General features: G+C 57.6%; 4 protein-coding genes across 4 annotated transcripts; 1 reads left to right on the top strand and 3 right to left on the bottom strand.

Annotated features, from left to right (window-relative positions):
• Positions 1-3,539: 3,539 nt before the first annotated feature.
• VTJ83DRAFT_506 (uncharacterized protein) lies at positions 3,540-5,726 on the bottom strand (the record flags this gene model as incomplete). The annotated part of the gene is made up of 3 exons (XM_071011618.1): positions 3,540-4,295; positions 4,396-5,553; positions 5,655-5,726. The coding sequence occupies 3 exons, from the start codon at positions 5,724-5,726 to the stop codon at positions 3,540-3,542; spliced, it is 1,986 nt and encodes a 661-aa protein (XP_070869859.1).
• Positions 5,727-6,663: 937 nt separating this feature from the next.
• VTJ83DRAFT_505 (uncharacterized protein) lies at positions 6,664-9,660 on the bottom strand (the record flags this gene model as incomplete). Its single annotated transcript, XM_071011607.1, has 2 exons — positions 6,664-9,150; positions 9,214-9,660. The coding sequence occupies 2 exons, from the start codon at positions 9,658-9,660 to the stop codon at positions 6,664-6,666; spliced, it is 2,934 nt and encodes a 977-aa protein (XP_070869858.1).
• Positions 9,661-10,511: 851 nt separating this feature from the next.
• Positions 10,512-11,005, top strand: VTJ83DRAFT_504 (uncharacterized protein; the record flags this gene model as incomplete). The annotated part of the gene is made up of 3 exons (XM_071011596.1): positions 10,512-10,624; positions 10,691-10,782; positions 10,857-11,005. 3 exons carry the CDS (start codon positions 10,512-10,514, stop codon positions 11,003-11,005), a joined length of 354 nt encoding a protein of 117 aa, XP_070869857.1.
• A 751-nt stretch (positions 11,006-11,756) lies between these two features.
• Positions 11,757-13,263, bottom strand: VTJ83DRAFT_503 (uncharacterized protein; the record flags this gene model as incomplete). The annotated part of the gene is made up of 5 exons (XM_071011585.1): positions 11,757-12,478; positions 12,537-12,596; positions 12,663-12,782; positions 12,848-12,928; positions 12,984-13,263. The coding sequence occupies 5 exons, from the start codon at positions 13,261-13,263 to the stop codon at positions 11,757-11,759; spliced, it is 1,263 nt and encodes a 420-aa protein (XP_070869856.1).
• Positions 13,264-16,633: the final 3,370 nt, after the last annotated feature.

Here is a 16,633-nt window from a genome sequence, read left to right as displayed (position 1 = left end):
TCACTACTGCGTATATCGCGCATGCTGGCTGACCCCTGTTGATGTATATACTATACTACGCAGTAATTCGTGATACGAATGGAAGCGAGCAGTGTCACAGCCTTGTGGTACCTTGTGTAACCACCACCTTGGATCGCATGGGTTCCCTGCACCTCCGATCCCGCGCCCCCGCCCGGCCTCCACGACCACCGTCCGGGCCTCTCCATCTTCCCCAATAACGACCTGGATCTGCAAACTCAGCTGGCTGGATGGATTGTCGATCTGTGGATTGGACATCAGATTCCATGTCTCGGATATCTCGCAGTTCTACGCAGTAAAGCATCCAGGACCTTCAAGGGTGTCCGGGCTTTCAACGCACCTTCTCCCCCTCCCAATTACACCGTATGCCCAAACGCACAAGCGTTACAGGACTCTCCCTTCCATTCAACGACCCTCACATCTACAACACCTCGTACGACTCCGTGTGTTTCGCGTAGGTAATTCGACGGCCAACTTTGGAGCCATTGGATGCCCGACCCGGACGGACAAATGGGACCCGGGTCTGTATCCCGGACGCTGGCCTTGCTCATCCAGGGCAAGCCAGGGCCAAAGAGCCAGAAAGAGTCCTAGCCAGCTGTCGTCAACGTCGTCATCATCCATGTACGCCACGCGAGCAAGCCCGCCTACCTGCAACGTTCAGGGCACATCCAACAACCGGCCTGCCAAACCCCGGATTCTATGCTTGCCCGAATGCAACGTTCACTCACTTTAGCTGCTAGGACTGCCATAGAGCCCCCGGCCCTCTCGGGCGGTGCTTAGGTTTTGTTTTTCTGTTTTCTTTACGTTGGGCAGCAATTATGGGTCACCTGCCCCGGTGCTGGTGCCCTCCCCCGTAAGAAACCCCATCATCGATATGCCTCTTTGCTTGGTGGAGTGGGTCCTCCATCTCACGACGGTTGCCCCGTTGCGCTGCGCAGTCAGCGTTGATGAGAAACCAATGGCGGTGCAGGAACAACAAAATCCTCTGGGAGCGGTACCCATCTCGGGATAGGTGGACGCCATCCCCCTCATGCCGGGCAACCGATTGAACAAATTGACCAACCAACACTCGGTAACTTAGCTCACTTACACGCCGTTGAGGTGGAAATGTCAGGGGCATGTGGGAGATCAAGTGGAGCTGACCCAGCCACGGAAATCCAGAAGAGCGCTCGATCTCGTCTCGTGCTCCGGTTCTTCCACGTGCTTGAAGCTCCGTCCTGGATTGGACGGAGGTTGCCCATGGCGTGCTTGCTCTGAGCGTGTGGTGTCTCCCTCCTTCGACGTCTGGTCTAAATCGGGTACCTCACGGGGGCGATGGCAACATCTCCCGAGACACCTACTGTGCATTAACCCTGCAGCCCTGCCGTGGTTCATCCTCAAGGCTGCGTGACCCGGAGCAGCCTGCAGACCTCCTAAGGTTACATCGTCGCTGGCACCCCCGACCCGGTGGTATCCGATCCCTTCGGCGACGGCCGTCTCCCCCAGGCCGGGCGGGGTGTGCTGCCGCATAACGTTACTACACAGTAACTACTGTGTACACTAGACGCCGATACCGCTTGACACTGAACGTTTCGGTGATTGGTCTTTTGTTGACAACTCGTCCTAGAACAGTAACTGACATTCCAAACACAGTGCGACCCATTAAACACCTCTGGACAAGGGTGGGGGAGGGGAAGGGGGCCGTCCCTCATTTTTTACATCATTGTTTTTGCTTCTCAGCACACCCCATGATAGGCTGCTAGACTGACAGACTCCACAGCGGGAAGCTCACCCGAGAGGATAAGACGAGGCTCGCGCTGTGTGGTACACAGGCCTCAACACCAAGCCTTGTTGGTGTGCCCTTTGGTGTTCAGCTCCCGAAATCGGCGGCTCCTAACAACTCATCGGTGACTCATTGCCTCAGCTCCCAGGCTCGCTTCAGAGGACCGTGCAAATGCGCAGGGCCCCGTTTTCACATGCTTTTCAACGCTCGCGGCCGGAGCAAAAATGACCTTCCCCCACCACACCAGCCGGCCGCTTCCGCCACACCAGGAAATGACTTCCTCTTTCGGCCGAGAGCAACGCTAGGCCGTCAAGGGCCGGTGGTGTGTGATCCCCACATCTCAGCGCTGCAGGGATGGTAACATCCCCGTTGCAGCCCTATGTAGTTAGTTAGAGGGAAGCCCGGCGGGCGTGTGCCGCACTCTGCCAGGGCCCGGCCTCGACGACACCCCTTTTGTCGCACGCACACACACACACACACCTCCTTGTGCACCCACCTTGCCAACGCAATGGTGTCCTCGCACAACCGCCGCCCGCCGTGTCCGGGAAGCCTATACGAAGCCGATAAGCTGCCGACGTCACGCCTTACTCCCACTCTCCCCGGCACGTGAACCAACGACTCCTGCAGACAGAAGGCAGATAAAAATGAAATAAAACAAAACAATAATACAACAGCACTTTGGGTAAACTGGAGGTGGTAAAAGAAGAAGGGCCGTCCGGTCACCAATGAAGCAGCAATTACACACTATAAATTGGCCGTCAAAACGAAAAGAAAAGAAAAAAAAAAGGGCCAAAAAAAGCAAGGGTCGACCAACACAGACGACACATATCCAAAGAGGGTAGATAGAATGCACATGGATGACGAACAATACACGGCCCTGAAAGGGCAGATAGATACACGCACGCCCTTGGGCTCACGCTTCCCGAGATGTCAACGTCAACAAACGACTCGGGCGAACCGGCGTGGTCGACTTGACAGCCACAGCTCCGTCAGGCGGAGCTCGGCTCATCCGGCGCAGAGGAAAGGCTGGCGCTGGTTCGCCCATGTGCATACACCTTGGGCCGGTCCAAGACGTCGAGTCGCGGCGGGCGAGCGCTGGGAAAAGGGGGGGAACCGCCGTGTGACTCTGCCGAGGTGCTCTTGACGCCCGCGCCGTCTTCGGCCAAGAGCCCAGCACAACCCAACGCCGACCTTGTCCCTCCCTTTCCCGGGTCCGTTCCCCGTCGCCTAGGCTCTGCCTGGCAGAGGCTCGGGCGACTGGCGGGCATCGAGGGGAGGTACAGGAGGACGGGGCTGGCCGTTGAGGCAACGACGGGGGAAGCCAAAGACGCGGGAGATGGATGACGTTCTTTGGTGGTGGAAAGCCCGTGCCTGACCAAAGCGGTACAAGACCTACCAAGTTGGAGGAAAAGGATGAACCCCATCGGTTGTGTCTATTTCTGTATCTCTCGTCTAGGTTGTCATGTCCTCAATTGTAATCCTCTTCTCTCCGGAAACCCTCTTAGGTTCGGCCAAGCTGTGGAGGTGCCTTTTTTCGATCATGCGTTGAGGTTGCTCCTTTGTCCCAACACACCCCGGCCGTCTCGCCCGGTGCCTCACTTCATGCTCTCGCAGCGGCAGGAAATAAAACACCCTCTTGCCCAGACTGGTCCCACTCCTCCTCCATATCCTCTTCAGCAAACCACCCTCTCCTCCTGCTGCTGCCCATGTCCGCCACCAAACTTATCGACCGCTGCCTCCTGACCCCGCTTCCGACTTCCTACGGCGTCTGAGGGCCGTAGTGGACATGCTCCTGGTGATCTTGACGACGAGCCTGTTGGTGCTGCGTTCCTGCCCTCGCGCCTGTGGTCTCCACATGGCTCCCCTTCCTCCTCAGCCCGCCCGCCTTGATGCGCCGCACCTCCTGATAAGCGTGGTCCAGCTCCATCTCGATGGCCAAGCGCGCCCGCAGCGCCGCAACGGCAGGCCAGACGCTCCTCTCGCCCCGGCGAATCCAAAACTCGAGCGTCGCCGGCGTCGGCGTCTCGAGCAGGCGGACAAAGTCGCGCCACCCAACCTGCGGGACCAACGTCAGGGACGGGCCGGGGAGCGTCTCATCCACCAGGAACCGGCGGATGGACGGCGGCAGCAGGCGCAGCTGATCCAGCATGCGCAGCCAGTGGCGCGTCTCGAGGCCAATCATGTGCATGACGAACGCGCGGGCGCGCGAGAGGCGGTTGTAGCGGCCGAAGAAGGACGGCTCGTACAGGTCGGGTTGGGTGAAGGGGACGAGGTAGGGCCGGGCCTGGCTGATCACGTAGTGGTTGACGTTGAACAGGCCCGCGACGCGCGCGAGGGGGCCGGCGGCGTCCTTGGACTGAGACGAGGCTAGCGTCCAGTGCCGGAAGTCGACCGTATCCGTGGGCGCCCATGGCTTTATTTCGCCGTGCGCGTCCTTGCACAGGATTTTGGTCTGCCGGTGACCGTAAAAGGCCGATGAGGATGCGTTGGATGCAACCGCCGCCGTCCATACGAGCTGTGTGCGGTAGGTGATGCGCGTCAGCCGTCGCGAGGTTGCCTCGCTTTCCACAGTCATTTCCGTCGACGGGGTGAATGAATCAACCGCAGACACATACCACATTAGGCGCCGTCACGTAGTTGAGCAGCGTCGGAATCCCGTCTTGGCCCGCGGGCACGACCGTGATGTTGAGGATGCGTTTGGACCTGTTGAATGCCTCCTCAAAGGTCAAATCCCCGATGTTCGCGCGAACGCACTCCTCGAGCACCTTCACATCCAGAAAGTACCCTTCCTTTCGGAACCGGCGAACCCGCCGGGTCAGCGTATCCCACTGCGTCCACATGGACTCCATGACCCGACGGTTATGCGTGTCCGGGCTGACGGACCCTTTGGCGCTGCGGGCGAAGGCCGACAAATCGATGCCATCGCCCTGCAGGATGCGCAGCAGGTCCTCTTTCGGATGTACGCCAACCAGCGCAGCCATCATGGCCCCCGTGGCCGTGCCGATAATGACGCGGGGGAGCAGGTCCTGTTCGAGCAGCGCCTTGACCACGCCCAAATGGCAGAGGCCAAAGATGGCGCCGCCCTGGAGCACAAGCGCGGTCCGCCCGAACCCGAGCCGCACATCGTGGAGAAAGTCGAGCTTGTACTGCGGAGGGATCGCCGCTGCGGCCATGCCGCTGTGGAACTCGGCGCCGTACTGAGGTGAAGTGGACGGCGAGGCTGCGGGTTCGTCCGGACCCCCCTCCTCTCCCTCCCCCGCTCCCTCTTCCGCTCCCGGGCCACGACCCGTGTCCCCGGCCCCTTCGTTTCCGCCTGCCGGATTCACCTCGCCGTCTTCATACTCGGAGACCACCGTGTCCACCGGAGGTGGCCCGCGGTACTGCGAGGGCGCAGGCAGCGCTGCGATCTCGCGGATGGCTGCAACATACTGCTGGACGTACTCGTCGATGAGGTGCTTGGTACCCGAGAAGCTACAGTTGAAGAGCTTGCTGCTAGTTATGTTCCCGAGGTTCCGCAGCATGCAGGCCCGTAACAAGTTAAACAAGCGGTAGATGTCGCCCTGCTGCCGAGCCTCTTTGATCAGGCGCACGCGGTCGTTGATGAGGCGGTAGTCGTAGTCGCGGCTCATCGGATTGTGCCGCCACATGTCGAGGCCAAACAGCAGGTCAAGCTGCCTGGCTGCCTCAGCCCACTCGCCGTAGGTGGTCGCCTCGCGGAGCGTCTGGGACCATCGCTCCTGCGGCGAGGGGTTGAACAGGTAGAATGCGGTTTTCTACCAGGGAGGGGATGGTCCCGTGCGGTCAGCGCCTCGCCGACGTGATGGCATGCCCCGAAAGATCGCACCGGAGCCTCCAAGAGAACAGACACACTTACATGGCGCCAGAAGCAGAGCACATCCCATAGCATGCTCCACATGGAGACGAGGAATGACATGAGGGCCCCCATTCTCCCTCCCTGGTCTATTCTCTCAAGCTGACGCGGCAAGAGGGTGTTCGGAGCAAAGAGACATTTTTTTTAAGGGCAACGCTCACAGGAAACGTCCGGCGGAGGGAAAGCGAGAGAGCTAGGAAACGCACGAGAGATGAGCCAAGGGATGGAGGGGATGTCGAGAGGCAAGAATGAGGAAAAGGCCAAGGAAGCCACTCGAGTTCAGAGTTTGGCTGACAGCCCAGAAGCCAAGAAACGCTGGATAGGTACCTGACACGAGATGTAGTAGTAGAAGCGAAGAAACAGAACTCAAGAACATGGGAGTGACGGAATGACGGTTGGAAAGAGTGGGGACAAGGGCGTTCTCGACTTATACCCACACCCACCAAAATGCATGTGATTGACTTGCTTGGCATGGGGATGTCTCGGATGGTTGCCATGGGGAAGAGCAGATGAACGCTAGTGACGACATCATTGGTTCAATGCCCGCAGCGCAAGCGAATAGCCTCAAAGGTCCTGCTATGTATATTAGTACATGTACACCATAATGCCCAGCATCTCGGCTTTGAATTACGACTATGAAGTATGTCTAGGTACGTAAGCATGCGTAGCCTTTCTATTCTGCGACAGGCAGGGCCACCAAATCGAGGGCTGGGCGTTGGGCCCGCGATGACCAGCGATAGAACTCCCGCACCAACCCTGCGTGATACGTGACGGATTATTCCCATGACATGTAGAGTTCCTCTTCCCTACGCCTAGGCGCCTAACTCCCAAGTCCCCGTAAATCCCAGTCCATGTCTAAAGACCCCTGACAAAAAAGGAACGCAAACGCCGCGATGCCTGGTGGTTGTTCAATCCATGCCAAGAAAGAAACCGCGCCAACGCCATGCCGTGCCTTGAAACTAGAAAACGGTGGCATCACCGACATATCACCGACAGATACCATCCGATTCACCTAGTCGCTGGTCGGCGTCCCCGCAGCCTGCCTCATCAGCGCGCCCTTCACCTCTGCCTCCATCTCAGCGCTCGTCATCTCCACAGAGCTCCAGCCCGTGACCTTGTTGGCCAACTCGAGCTTCTTCTCGCATGCCGAGTGCACCAGCTCCTCGATGGTGCCCTCGCTGATGAGCCGGATGATCTCGACCGGTCTGGTTTGCCCGAGGCGGTGGGCGCGGTTCTCGGCCTGGACGTCATCCTGCGGGTTATCCGACTGGTCGAAGATGATGACCTTGTTCGCCGCCGTGAGGTTGATCCCCGTGCCGCCCGTCGCCGTCGTCAAGAGGAACACGGGAATCGTCTCGTCCTCGGTAAACTCGTCGATGATATCCTGACGCTCGCTGACATCGGTGCTCCCCTGAATGGCTCTGTATTCGATGCCTTCGGTGGCGAGGCACTCGCCCAGGATCTCAATCATCTTGGCAAACCGCGTAAAGACAAGAACGCGATCGCCGCTCGCCCGGTACGCCTTGATGAGCTCGAGGAGCGCCTTGACCTTGGCGCAGGCCATCCACGAGTCCTCGGGGACATCAAATTCCCGAATGCAGGGGTAGTCGCGGCACCAAAGATGCAGCTCAAAGTCCGACAACGCCTTGAGCTCATTTGTCAGGTGCGTGAGCGACGGCTGCTTCAGCTCGGACTGAGGGACCTTCTTCATCAGGATCTGCGCCATCTTTTCGACATCGCGATCCTTGAAGTGGCGGCGGAAGAGCTGCGGGTGGATGGCCGACTTGCGCAACTGAACCCACACGTTGTTGGAGTCCTTATCGCGCCCTTCCTTGACCGGCGAAACGTCTGGCTGAGAGTCGGACTTCCTAAACCGCTTCTCGTACTCCCGGTACAACGCCGCCTGCTTAGGATCCATCTTGCACTTGACCACCCGAGTCGTCTTGGGGGGCATGTCCATCAAGACCTGTTCCTTCCTGCGCTGCAAAATGAAAGGCTCCAGGATCGTGCGGGCGCGCTCGACCCGATCGCTGTGCAGCAACAACCCCTTGGAGACCGCGGCCAGGTTGACCTTTTGTTGGAAAAGGTCTTCCAGGTTCTCGAAATGCTCCTGGAAGAGGTCCGGCTCAACAAACTGCAGGAGGGCAACCATCTCCATGAGGTTGTTTTGCACGGGCGTGCCGGAGAGGATCAGCCGCCAGGTCGCGGTGATCCGCAGGAGATCCCGATAGATTTTGGTTTTGGGGTTCTTCAACTTGTGTCCTTCGTCAAACACAGCCACCACCGGCCGCAGAGCCTTCAGATTCGAGATGTCATCCTTCCTCGAGACCTGGGAGTAGGATGTGAGGACGACGTGGTGGCTGTCCGGATCGTCCAGGATCTCCGCGGCGATCTCGTCGCGAACCGACTGGTTGCCTTGATAAACGGTTACGTTGACCTTCGGGGCAAACCTCTCAAACTCGGCGGCCCAGTTCGCCAAGGTGGAAGGAGGAACCACAATCAGGTTCGGCCAAGGACGGCTCTTGTCATCTCGCCGGTTGGGCCTCCAGTTTTCGATGAGGGCGCAGATGAGGGAAATGACCTGGCAGGTTTTCCCAAGACCCATGTCGTCAGCCAGGATGCCGCCATACCTGTTCTTATACAGGAGGTGCAGCCAGTTGAGGCCGTAAATCTGAAACGGCTTCATGGTGCAGCCCTCCATGAGGTTAGGTTGGGCCAGGGGCGCCTTGACAGACCCAACGGAGTCGTCCTCGCTAAGGGGCGTCATGAGCTTTCCATCGTCGGACTTGGCTTCGTTGCGCGAGTGGCCCGTGATCTCCATGTTCCATGTCGATATCGCCTTCTTAACCGCCTGGGCTCGCTTGTCGCACTTCTCGATGACGTGATCAATACCATCCAGGGCTTTTGTGTATTCCCGCACAGCTGAGACGATCTCCTCCCCGATGCAGACCCTGGATGGCTTCTTGCCGCGGCTCTTCTGGTTCTTCTGGGTCGTGGCAACCCTCATAGCCTCCTCCAGGTCCTCGAATGGCTGTCGAGAAACCATGATTTTGGCGCTCTCTTCTTTGACTTTCGCGATGGCGACAAGCCCAATGACATCGCAGGTGTTGAGGTATTGTAGAACCCGCTCGTCCACCGGGTCGAGCTCTTGAGGCTCCTCATCGACGGGAGAGGAACTGCGGCGCCGACCCTCTTTGGATTGGCTGTATTCGTCGTCATCATCCCCGTCGTCATCACTAACAAGATCGATCAATTGCGTCCGGCGAGACTGCCGGGACGGCTTCGGACTCGGGTTTGCAACGGGACTGGAGGGCTCAGCGCGAGGGCGGCGACCCTGCACAAGTCTCCGGCGCTTCGTGGGTGCTGGGGCAGGGGCCGGTTGCAAAGATTCGAAGCTATCGTTGGACGACCCCGGAGACAGGGACACCCAGTCCTTCTGCCACTCGTAGGACTTTTCGGGACTTGTCACAGAGCTGCTTGCTGAAGCGGCTTTCCCGGCCTGTCCCTCGTCAGTTAGCTTTCTGGATGACGGCCAGTCGGCTGTTTGACCATGGGTTCTTACCGTTACGTTCGGCTCCTTAGGTTTGAACGAGGACGGCCGGATATCACCCCTCGATGGCTCCTCGTCATCATCTGATGAATCGCCAACGTAAATGGGTCTGTCGAGCTCATCGTCCGAGATTTCAATGAAGGGTCGCTTCTCGCCCGCCTTGGTGACGGGAAGGGGGCGCGCCGCGGGAGGCTTGAAGGCTGTGCCTGCGGGGGCCATAAAATGTGCAAACCGACCTGCGCGTTGTGGCGGAGCTGGGGGTCGAAATGGGGATGACGCCGGGACCTCCACGATAGAGTTCGGCGAAGATGGCGCGGCTGGTGGGTTCCGTGATGCTTTGCGATCGACAACTTGTGTGGGCTGTGTGAAATAGGGGGACTGAGTGGGGATTGTGGGCTCGTCATCGTCGCTGTCGAGACGAAGTCGCCGGCACGAGTCGAAAGGCGACGAAAGCTCCATCGCGCTTGATGTGATGGAATCCTGATGATGACGAAGAGTCGAAGGCTATTGACGGCTGAGAGATGAGTATGGGACGAAGAGATCCGGGAATCGAGACCGCTCTATATGAGCTGCTTCGAAAGTCGGGTTTCGACACGACTTTGTCGATGGGACGCGGCCAACGCGAGCCTGTTGTTGCGACTATGTAGATGCCAATTGGTGATACGGCTGTCGGCGTCGCCAGCATGGATTGAATCGTGAAAGTGTTCGAGCCAAGTGATGGACAAAGCAGTGCTGGGACAGAACAAAGCGGTGAACCCTGTTTAGCAGACAAGGGATTGTGTAATCGCCATCAAAGCCGGGCCCTCTCCGAATGCCTCGTTCTCATCTATGCCGCTGTGGGAAAGACGAGACAGAGGGAAGGACAGGCTAGGGTGGCAGGTTGAGGTTGGGGTACAACAATGAGATGGGAGGCGTTGACGCCAAATTTCAGCGTTGCTTTCCCATCGTAGTAACAGGAGTCACCAGGACCCAGAAAGAAACCAAACCTTTATCTTATCAGGCCCCACAACGCGTAACTTGGCGGGGCGACGCGCCCAGCCCCCCTGCAATCGCTGCGCGTCGACACGTGAACAAGCCATCGATCGTCCCGTTCAGGCGTGGGCCGTCGATGTCATCTTGGCCAGGGTCGGGAATCCGTGCCACCTCCAACACAGCACAACGACAACCGGTCCGGTTTGTTTGGGGATCCAACACTGGACATTTTATGATCTTGAAGTGGTGAGCCTTGTCAAGCTCCCGTAGCCACTCAATCCTTAGTTTTCCGTCATTTCACATCCTTCCTCGTCAAACGCTTCCATTCCCCATCAACCATGGCCACCCGGAGGATTGTCTCCCAAGAAAAAACACTCCTCGAGAAGGATGACACTGTCGGCGCTAGCCCAGCAGCGGACCAAAAGTCCGACATCGCACCCGCCGTGCCAGCGTAAGTCTCCCTCGAACCGACCAGCTGCTCTGTCGTTTTGTCTCCAATGGCTAATGCAACCGGCAGATCGGTCATCATCAAACTGCTCGCCACCACCCTGGCCATGATCAGCCTGCCCATTGCCTCTTACTTCTTCACGGTTGACAGAGTATTTCACGGTATGTCACATTCTCACTGGCGACAGCTCACCGTCCTAGCAGCGGCGCTCATTGGACTGACCTGTGGTTGTCAGGCAACTCTACCTATGCGGCTTCACTGGCCGCCATAGTGGCAAACATGGTGGTCATCGGATATATCTTCCTCGCCATGGCCGAGGACAGATCGGATCAGCTGGAAGCATCTGCCAAAGCGAAAGCAAAAGAAGGGAAGAAGGATCAGTGAGCAAGAAGGCAATGGAGTTTTTTTTCTCATCTTGTATTAAGGTCGGGCTCTTCGGCAGTGAATCCTGTTGGTTCTAGGTTATGGGTTGACTTTGGTTTCGTGGATACTAGGGGAAGTCCTCCTGGGTATCATAAAACAGTTGGAATGCCCCGCTCTGAGGAAACGCAACCCGGGCCATGTCCATTAATTAATCTCTTCGCACGATGGTGCTCAAGGAGCCGGAGATTCCTAAGTACACCACTCATCAACCATCGTCACCGACGGAGGCTCTCCACCCAGGTTAGTACGAAAACGGCACAGTAGAAAGCCGGCAATCCCCTCGAGAAGCCCTCCCATAAACTTCGTCATGATTGTCATGAATGAACCCTATACGGCCCGTCTGTATTATAAACCCTCGTCCCCCCGACACACGAGCCTATCCCGCTTTGCGATCCCGCAGCTTGGCCATGGTTGAACCATTGATGTACAGAGAAAAAGCCAACAAATGAAAGAGAAAACCGTCAATGAGTGTTGTCCAATCCGTCTCACAAACCCCCTCTCTTTCTCCCTAGCACTTGTGTCCAGGTGTAACGCTGCAACGCAATCAAATAGATTTCTTTCCTTCCTTCGACGCCAACGCCAGCCGAGCCGGCGATGACCCTCTAAAGAAAAAGAAGAAAGCGGGTCGTAGGTAGGTGGGTATCAAATCAAAAACAACGAAACACAGGGGAATCAAAACCATGCTTCAACTCTCCGTGCTAGACCGCGGCGGCTACCCGCGTCTGCTGAACCGCCTAGCAAGCCAGCTCTTCCGCTTCTCCGGCTTCGCTGGCTGTTGAACCTCCTGGACGGCGCTGGCTGCCACCGGCTTCCTGAGCACGGTTCCCTGGTTCTTAACAGGGACCGGCGGGGGCGGTGTGAGGTTGCTGGAGGTGTTTTTAATGCTGTATGTGCCGTTGGTATGGTGAATAACAGCCCCGGATATTGGCACAGAGGCAGGAGTTGGCGACACGAGACTCGGTTGTGGCTGATAGGAAGGGCCCTGACCATGGCTCGTGCCGTAATCTTTCGCTTGTTCCGATGGCCTCCGCGGTACCGATTGCGCGCGCTCGATGGAGCTGTTGTCGCTGCTCGTCGGATCGGTCTGATATCCCGCCGGTTCTGCAGAAGAGCCACTCCCGGAAGCAGTAGTAACCGTCTCGTAGGACCGGTGGTTGCTCGGTAGCGCGTAGTCGCGATGGGGGCTGTATTGCCGGTAGGGAGCCCCGTAAGGCGGCTCCGGGGGAGGCATCCTCGGCATCCGGCCCCGACGGTTGTATCCTTGTTGCGGATACCCACCATAGCCGGGCTGGTGTTCGTAGTAGCTCTCGCGGTATCTCACCGGCCCGGGTACCAGGTCGGGTGCGCTCATGTCGGCGCCCATGCTGTACATGACCGAACTCGGGCGGCTTCCATAATATCCGTTGTCGTATGCGTAACGGCCCCCGTAGCCATCTACGCACATCACATCAGCCACCCCTCCACACTTCACGAGGCTTGGAGATATACTTACTGCCGCTGCCGTAGTGGTAGCTCGCCCGTCGGCTGGGGCCCCGGTTTGCCGATCCCTCATCTGCATTGACAAGCTCGATTAGCTCCGATGACCCACGTCTTTCCTCCCAGGTTATCCCAATCGTACCTTGACGGGCAACGATGGATCTCCGGTTGTATCCGCCATCAATGGCCGCCTCAAAACTCCGGATTGTCTCCAAGGGACGTTCCCAGCGACTGCGGGTGGGGTTGGAGCGGTCCGGATCAACTAGATGTGGAGCTCTCGTCAGCGTTACTGCCCACGACGACGCCGGCGAAGTTTTTGTCTCGTACGTATCGGGTTGCCATAAGCATCCTTATGCTGGATGCTTCTCAGGGGCGCAAGAGAGGACTCGACCATTGCGGCGACTTCGGCTGCTTAATCGTTAGAGACCGTGCAAAATGGGTCGCTCTCGGAACAGCTTCTCACCAGGCTCAGCCTCTTGGATGGCGAGGGTCGGGTCTGCTTTGCTGTGAAGTCGCCTGGCCTCCTTCTCGGCGGATGTCTCATGCAAGTCGATCTTCTGCGAGCTCCTGCGAGACTTGTCGGAGAGAAAGCTGAACGTCCTCGATCTCCTGCCCTTGACCTTCTGTTGCGCCGGGTGCGACGGAGATGATTGTGGGGACGAGGCCTGATACGGGGCGGCCTGGTGCGGCGGTGAGGCCTGGTACGGGGGACCCGGCGGAGGAGAGTTGCTCGGTACTGCCATGGTGACAAACGGCGGGAAGAGATGGACTTTATCTCTGATCCTTGTTCTGGTAGGTGTTGCGGGTCTGGGCGAGGTTCCAGCTCAACGAATCCTTGCCAGAGCCCTGAAATTTCAAGCGACTGGTCTAAAGCTAGCTGGGTCTGGCGGGAGGATAATATGGGCTTCTTGCTGGGGGTCTCAGATGTTGAGAACAGCGCCAGGGCCCGGGGTGGTGGTTTGCAGACCCACTGTCGCGCTTGACGCAAAGGTGGTAACGATCAAGGTAGAAATAGCGTCGTCTTTCAAAGTGTTGGCTTGCGGTCCAGAGCAGAACCTTGTCCCAGAAAAGGTGAGGATGCCAATTCTCCAGCGGCTGGGTTTTTGATGAGCCTGGAGGGGTGGCTGAGAAGTTTGGAGGTGCAAGAAGAAGACAACTGGAAGGCGACAGAATCGACGGCCCAAGAGAACGGGACGCCGCACCTGGTTGTCTGATCGGCTCACCAAAGCGACCGGGGGCCCGCGATAAGTTAGCTACAGGGATCCAGAGTGGGGGCGAGTCAAATCGCCCCACCTAGCTGCAACCTTAGAAGCGCCCTGTGGAGAGCGCGACGGGGGATGAGCAAGGACGGAATACGACAACAACTGGAGCCCACTGACGTCAGGATCCTGGTGCTGATGTCTCTGAAAGGTGCTCTCGCTATCGAGGGGTTGAGACTGAGGGCCAGGCTTGTCTAAAACGCTCGATATCCGACTCTGTTGAAAGAGTTGCAGCTCGGGTTGTCGAACCGAGGGATTCTGTGCACAGAGGCTATTGCAGCTGGCAGTGGCGGAATATCAAGGCAGGCGACATGGAATACGAGCTTTGGACGACTTTGCTGCCGAGAAGAGGTGTTGCATCCATGAGCATAGAGGGCCGGGACAGGTACCCCAATCAGCCGCCCTTCCGAGGCTCTTGGCTGACAGTCCAGGATTATGTACCAATCTTACTTGTTTTTTTGGCACTACAGGAAAACGTTAACAAAACGCCGTGGTGGCAGATGCTGGCTGGGGATATTGTGTTCTTGTGTTGCTGCTTGAGGGTTGGTCTGAAGCCAAGGCTGGCCCCCAGGGTGCTTTCGTGGAACCACAAGATGCATGCTGCTGCCGCGGTGATAAGGTCGGCGGGTCCGAAAACAAAAGCGCCGGTTGTGTTAGGGACCTGCCGATGGTGCCGGAAGGTTTCAGACTACATCGACGAGACCAAACCAGATAACGCGCCCGGCGAGCGGCAGTAATTTAAATGCTGCTGCGGGCCTCCGGATGCGCTGGCGGCACGCTTGGCGGGTGCTAAGGCCTGATGTGGTGGCATCCATGTTTTGGGGACAGGCCGAGCGATTGTTTCTCGCGATTCCCCTGTTTTCATTTGCCGCTTTCAGTGCAACGCTCCGATCGTAAGCGGCACCGACAAGCAAACAAAGCCGAACCCGACGTTTTAACACGAGATGGCGACTTCGCCAAAAATGAAACCTGGAAGTCGGTGGAACCAAGTCAACTGCAGTTGCAAGATCGCGAGAACCATCTCAATGCATACCAACCTCGCGAGTGCGCGAACGCGCTGTCCGAGTCCATGGTAGTGGGCAACTTCTTGTCTTGTTTTTATGGTTCGAGGGCAAACCCCCAAAACAATTAATTCGGAGCTGCAGGTTAATCGGCCGCCTTCCCACGCCTCCCGGTTCATGCAATCCGGCGTTGAGCGCCGCCTCTCCCGTCCAGCCAGCGGTAGTCCTCCAGGTTGCTGTGCCTCAGATGGCCTGACCAGCCCGTGTTACGGAGCAACTCGGCATGGCACAGATTGGGCCCCCTCTCCCACAAATTCTGTCACACTTACTACTATGGGAGAAGAACGCCCAACCAACCAACTGGTTCGACTGTGCTTGGCGCAGGAAAGGAGGCGTTGAATGCCCCTCTTCCGCCTGTTTGAGGCGTTCGTGTGGGCGTTGATAGCCGATGATCTTTCCCCAAACATTACCTGTCGAAGGTTTTTCAGCCTAGTTGCACGCCACAACTTTAACACCATCTGCAGCCATGCAGTCATCAAGGGGACCACGGCGTTGTGCACCATACTGTGGTAACTACCCCGCCAGCCAGACGGGTTGCAGATAACTCGTGCCAACGCCTTGAGCCTCGAGGCGGCAGCGGGCAAGAGAAACAAACTGGTGAAATGATTCTCATCGTAGAGATGAAGGCTCACCGCGACCCATGACCGCTTCAAAGTAGTGCCTCAAGAGTTCCTCCTATGTCTGTGTCCACACTTTGCCTGAACCCTTCTCAGCTGAGACATATGGCTCAGCTTTCGGGGTCGGACAGTCCGTAGATCGTTCTCCTGGCAGCAGTTCATACCCAGGGTAACGGCTCCCGATGGTATGCTACACAGCAGTTCTGCAAGATGTGTCGAGACTCCCCGCGTGTTTTCCCAGGATGACACCCTCTGGTTGGCGATCTGATTGGAGCCGACTTGAGGAGAATGGTTGACTTTGGAAACCCGGGACCACGCATAAAGAGTTGGTGGGTGTCGGACTCGTCATCGAGGCGACCCGTTCCCGCCCCTGGTCCAAGGATCGACTTCTTCTACCTACTCTACCACTGACCTCACCCGGGTTGCTTGCCTTCACAAGCACGTCTGAGTACAGCAACATGATCAGTTCGGCCAAGCATGGGTTGCTGCCATGCCTCCTCGAGGCCGCCAACCAACTTGGTTTCGAGTCATGCGTCTCAGACTTGGATGTTCTCCTCCGGGAGGCATGAACGGAGCTAAAGACGACGGCCTCATTTTCCGCTCAATGTCCCACCCGAAGAGATATGAATAGACATCGGAAGCATTGCAAGGTTTCATCAGAAGCGCCTAATAAAAGATTCCCAAGGCTTCCTGCGTCAACCGCCGCATCAGAAAGCGAAGAAAAGTACTCTTCCACTCTCATCAAGTCTATCGCCACTTCAGCCTGCGCCCGCATGGCACACGCCTGGGACTGTGGGTAGCTAGGGTTGGCAAGACGAGCTGTGGGTTGAAGCTTTCAACACCACCATTTGCCGTCTTCCTTCTCTTACTTGATAGCCAGAGAAACTTTTGGAAAATCATTCCGTGGTGCGTTGCGGTCGAGCTTCCAACCTGCAAGAGATGACATCAGAACAAGAGCATCCTGGACACTCTGTGTCCTCCCGGGTTCTGGAGAAAGAGGCTATGTATTTCTCCGGCACCATGGCATTTTCGTCATGAGTCGCTAGAAGCACGCGGGCAGACACGAGTGCCGCAGTCACACACGCCGATCGCGATCCATGTCTCCGCTCATCCATCATTCGGGGGCTCGCAAGCTGGTCCAACGCCCCCGCAGGCGAATGTGCAGATCGCTTACCT

The sequence above is a fragment of the Remersonia thermophila genome, chromosome 1, assembly GCF_042764415.1.
Source record: "Remersonia thermophila strain ATCC 22073 chromosome 1, whole genome shotgun sequence".
NCBI classification, from domain to species: Eukaryota; Fungi; Ascomycota; class Sordariomycetes; order Sordariales; family Chaetomiaceae; genus Remersonia; species Remersonia thermophila.
The sequence above is the reverse complement of the archived record's forward strand: the minus strand, read 5'-3'. Positions and strand labels throughout refer to the sequence as shown.